This window comes from Perkinsus marinus, assembly GCF_000006405.1.
Source record: "Perkinsus marinus ATCC 50983 genomic scaffold scf_1104296928192, whole genome shotgun sequence".
Classification (NCBI taxonomy): domain Eukaryota; phylum Perkinsozoa; order Perkinsida; family Perkinsidae; genus Perkinsus; species Perkinsus marinus.
The window spans coordinates 1,991-6,121 of NW_003216911.1; the positions used below are offsets into that span (position 1 = coordinate 1,991).

The 4,131-nt window shown below is 50.3% G+C and overlaps 1 protein-coding gene across 1 annotated transcript; it reads left to right on the top strand.

The window, feature by feature from the left end:
* On the top strand, window positions 1-2,613 carry Pmar_PMAR007245 (hypothetical protein; the record flags this gene model as incomplete). The annotated part of the gene is made up of 16 exons (XM_002788389.1): window positions 1-101; window positions 164-302; window positions 349-418; window positions 464-531; window positions 643-726; window positions 781-870; window positions 911-971; window positions 1,043-1,180; window positions 1,226-1,306; window positions 1,352-1,578; window positions 1,640-1,730; window positions 1,777-1,887; window positions 1,931-2,045; window positions 2,090-2,181; window positions 2,244-2,406; window positions 2,453-2,613. Coding segments are annotated over 16 exons (1,792 nt in total), but the record flags the coding sequence as incomplete, so codon positions are not given.
* Between the last annotated feature and the right edge of the window lie 1,518 nt (window positions 2,614-4,131).

The following is a 4,131-nucleotide window of genomic DNA, read 5'->3' on the forward strand; positions in this document are numbered from 1 at the left end:
AACGTGGCGGTCATCACCTACAGTATGCAATCACTCGGATAAATTCACTCAGGATGCCACTAAAGTCTACTTTGCTAGCGTAACTCGAAACCCTCATCAACGTAGTTCACTGAAAGCCCTCTTCTGGAACGTCCATCCTGGTAGCTACTCTTGTTCTTTTTAGATTGTAAGTACTGCCAGCGCTTCCCAAACCCAGGCTTGTGGCAAGAGCTAACTGACAGTGTGCGAGAGGCAGTTGCTGGGTGCAGCGGGTGTTACGTTGGGGAGGTTGTCATCGATGAGGAAGGAGCCAAGCTTATACGGTGCGTCATGCCAGTCTAGGGTAAGCACCCAGCGAGCCGTCTGAAGGTACATTGCTAATTCTGGTACTGCCCCTGGTGAGGCAAGGTTGCAGGGAAGTGAGGGAGTTGTTTGGCAGGTAGTAGATGCGTGTAACATCACTCTGTCGCACCTCGCCGAACAGGTGCTCCAACCACGAGGGGAAGAAGAGGAAGAAGGGGATCAAGAGCCCTCTCCTCGGTCGAGGCAATTGTGAGTCATGACATGTCTTGGGAGCTATCTCGCTCTGCATTTGATAAGCCATGAGGGGACCATCTCATTGATCTAGTTTACAGCTAAGACTGTGTATTACACAATGTGTAGGTATATATCCAACGTTATGGATGTCCCCGAAGTGAAGTATTTCGAGTTTACTAAGCCCGGATCTTTCCTGGCTATACCGATAACGTAATGACCAACGATCGGGCCAGGGACTTGAGACGTATACGGGGTGGTGTGTAGGTATTCAAGCCTCTTGAATAAGGAGGGCCTGGAAGCAGCAGTGACCGACATGAAGGAACGACGAGCACAGTTCGCGGAGGAAATGGCATCGTAGTTAGCTGGGAATATTCGTGAGGCTAGTGTGTTGTAGGTTTGAGGAGGCTAAGGCTCAATATGAGCAGGCAGTGGCTGAGCTAAAGGAAGGGGAGGAGGTGATATCATGCATAATGTCGACTGCAGGGGACTCCATCCGGGGTTATATGCTGTGTCTCTCCTTGCCTAGAATCCCGAGGAACCCGTACAGCCAGTGATTAGAGAATTGAGTGCTTTGGAGGGCGTAACTGGGCAGCTGGTTCTATGTGTGGACACCCTAGGAGCAGAGGGAGGCTTGTTGGAGATCCGCCAGCAGTACATCGAGGAGGTAGTAGACGATGGTGGCTGAGAGGCGGTTGTAACAGGACTGTAGTTGGCTGCCCTCTGCGGTCACCTTGAGAAGGGGAAGGCTGCTATGGAGCTACAAGCTGTTAGGGAACAGGCTGAATACATAGTGAGTATGCAACAATGAGCTGTGGGTTGAAGTCGGGCTTGATAGACGTCTGAAGCTGGCGAGGCCAATCGTACGGAATTGATGGGTAAGTATGTGGAGGCCACCGGTAGAGAGGCACTGGAGGAGGTGGAGAAGCGAGTGGAGGAGGAAATCGAAGGACTAGGGGAAGGTTCAATGCGCGCGGTCGGAGGTCGAGGAAGTGTTAGTACTGTAGATACGACTGATGATGATAAGGAGGTTATACGCTTAGCCCACAAGTTGAAGATGTTGAGGTACAGCTTTGGGTGACTTATTTGGATGATGGACATCAAGCTCACAGAGATGTCTGTATAGGTCTGTATTGGATGCTACTCTTAAGGGCAACTTGCTACTTGATATCAGCTCTAGAAAGCTACCCGAAGAGGCATTGGCTGTTCTCATGAAGGTTGTTATCGTTGTATACGGTCTCCCTTGACGAGCCGAGACTTCAGGCGGTGCTGTTTTTCCTCGCTGAGCAAGATGCGTCTTCGATTTATGGAGATATGGAGCTCCAGTGGTCTCAGCTGGTAGCCGCTCTACATTCTGATGGCATTTGGGAGAAGGTGATTGCTTCTACTATGGATTCCATGGAGGCAATGGTCGTAGATCATATCGGCTGATATGAGGCGACCAAGGCCAGGTGTGCCTTCGGAACATACTCTAGAGAGGGCAAAGGCTTTGGTCGAGGAGGCGATACAATGTGGCGGTCAGAAGGCCGAGGGTGGGCACCTGGCTGGAGGATGTCAGGCTTCATGAACCCTTTAGATGGTGCTATCGAGGAGGAAGTGAGTAAGGAGCGCCCTGCCGAGGTTATATTGTTGGGCTTGTTGGAGGCAGCAGTTGAGCTTAGAGAGAAGGTAGCGATACTTACTATAGGACAGTGAATCGCTTCGCCGATATCATCCTTGTCACTACTTAGGATGTCCGTATGAGGTGGCTAAATAGTGACCTGCACAAGAGGATATGGGAGCCTCGGGTAGCAGCAACGGAAGAGGTAGAGAAGGACGAAGGAGATACTGTTGAGGAGGGTAAGGGAGAAGAGGCAGGAGATAGTCCGGAAGGAGGGGGAGAAACTGAAGGAGGTATTAGTAACTCACATTCACTAGAGCTCCCTTCCCTTACCTGTAGCTTTACCTGCAAAGGAGCTTGTTGAAGCCCCAGTTGCTGTTGACCCTAGCGAGGCGTCTGCCATCGACGCTGACTTCGTACCACTACTAGAGGCCGAACTAGCACAGCTAGCTGAGGAGAGGGAGGCATCGGCAGCAGCTGCGGATGGTGGGACCGAGTAGGACGGTGATGCATGGTGTACACACGATGGATGATGAGTTGTTGTGAGTACAATGATAATGTTTTGTTACTAGTCATGGTTGAGTGGTAACGGAGATGCCTTTTTGTCGGGCCTGTGGGTTTGGAGAGACCGTATCCCTAGGAAAATCGTACCAATAACCGTATTCAGTCATCGTTACTGTTGTCTCAGTTCGTCGTGAAAATACTGGATGTTGATGATCCCGTCACAGATCTCTTCTCTCAGCACACTGCAGCTGGGGAGTTTACCATCTCGTCCTGTAACGAAGTCGAGGTTCTCGGCCTCTACAGCGACTTGAGGGACTCTTGCTGTTGATATGCTACCTCTGACGGGATTTCAACCTTCTATTGCTCCAACTGTCTATGCCAACTGAGCAGATGGCTACCAAACCAACATGGGACCTAAGTACTGTTCACGGTATCTGCTAGTGTTACAGGCCAATCATGGAGCTGTTGAGCTCCTCTGTCCCTTGTGCAACGACGCGACCCTTGCGAGGATGTCGATGAACGGCTAGACTGTCTTTCTCGAGGCGAAGGAACCAGCTGTCTCTCTGCTTGACAGACACGCGTCTCTAGACGCTAGAGTCCAGCGTCGTTTCCATAAGCAAGCGTAGAGGCTGGTAGAATTGGTCCCTCAAGGCTTGTATACGGCACTAATCATAGTATGATTAATGTCGTGTTGCATTCGAATCTTTTGACACACCCTAAGTTCGATTATTTCCCCAATTCAACGTTGCGTCGTGTTCAGCTAGCTACTGTCTGTCAACAGTAGTTGTACTCTACGATTTCATGATCGCTAGTATCTAGGAATTATATTATTCTCGTCCTACCATGTGGTCGGGTCCCTGTAAGGCAATAGACTCTTTCACTGTTTTATCTTGTATGAACTCTTCCAGCCTTCTCTTACTTGATCGACTAAGCAGAGTCGGAGTGAATGCATCGTGCATACTTCGGCGAACTCTAACGACTACAGCAGCAGCAGCGGCGGCACAGCATAGTCGTCGCAATGCAAGTACTGCTAGTGGGCCCGAGGTGGCTTACCAGGATGCAGCACATTTTGCCGGATATCAGGTAAACCGAGGCTTGATTAAGGAGGAGGGTTCAACTTGGTATGCAGATCAACTATTCTCTGGATAGTAGCCCGACGTTTTCCCTGTATTGAGAATACTAATGCGTTTCATGCGGAGTCCTTCACTGAATGATTCATCGAACGCTGAGGCATGAATACTCATATCGACTGTGCGTTGGTGACAGCAACGATAGGGAGTGTCCCTCATCACTCCGTGGTCTTCTCAGACATTCGACCTGCCACAGCCGTTACCCTTGGATAACCACCCCACTAACCCTCTCAAAGGGGCACGAGTAGCTTTCGAGACCTGGGGCCAACTCAATGACCGCAAGGACAATGCTGTTCTACTACACACTGGTCTCAGTGCCAGCTCCCACGCTAGGAGTACGAGTATCTCTTCAACGGAGTTCATAGATATTCACAGGTACTGAAT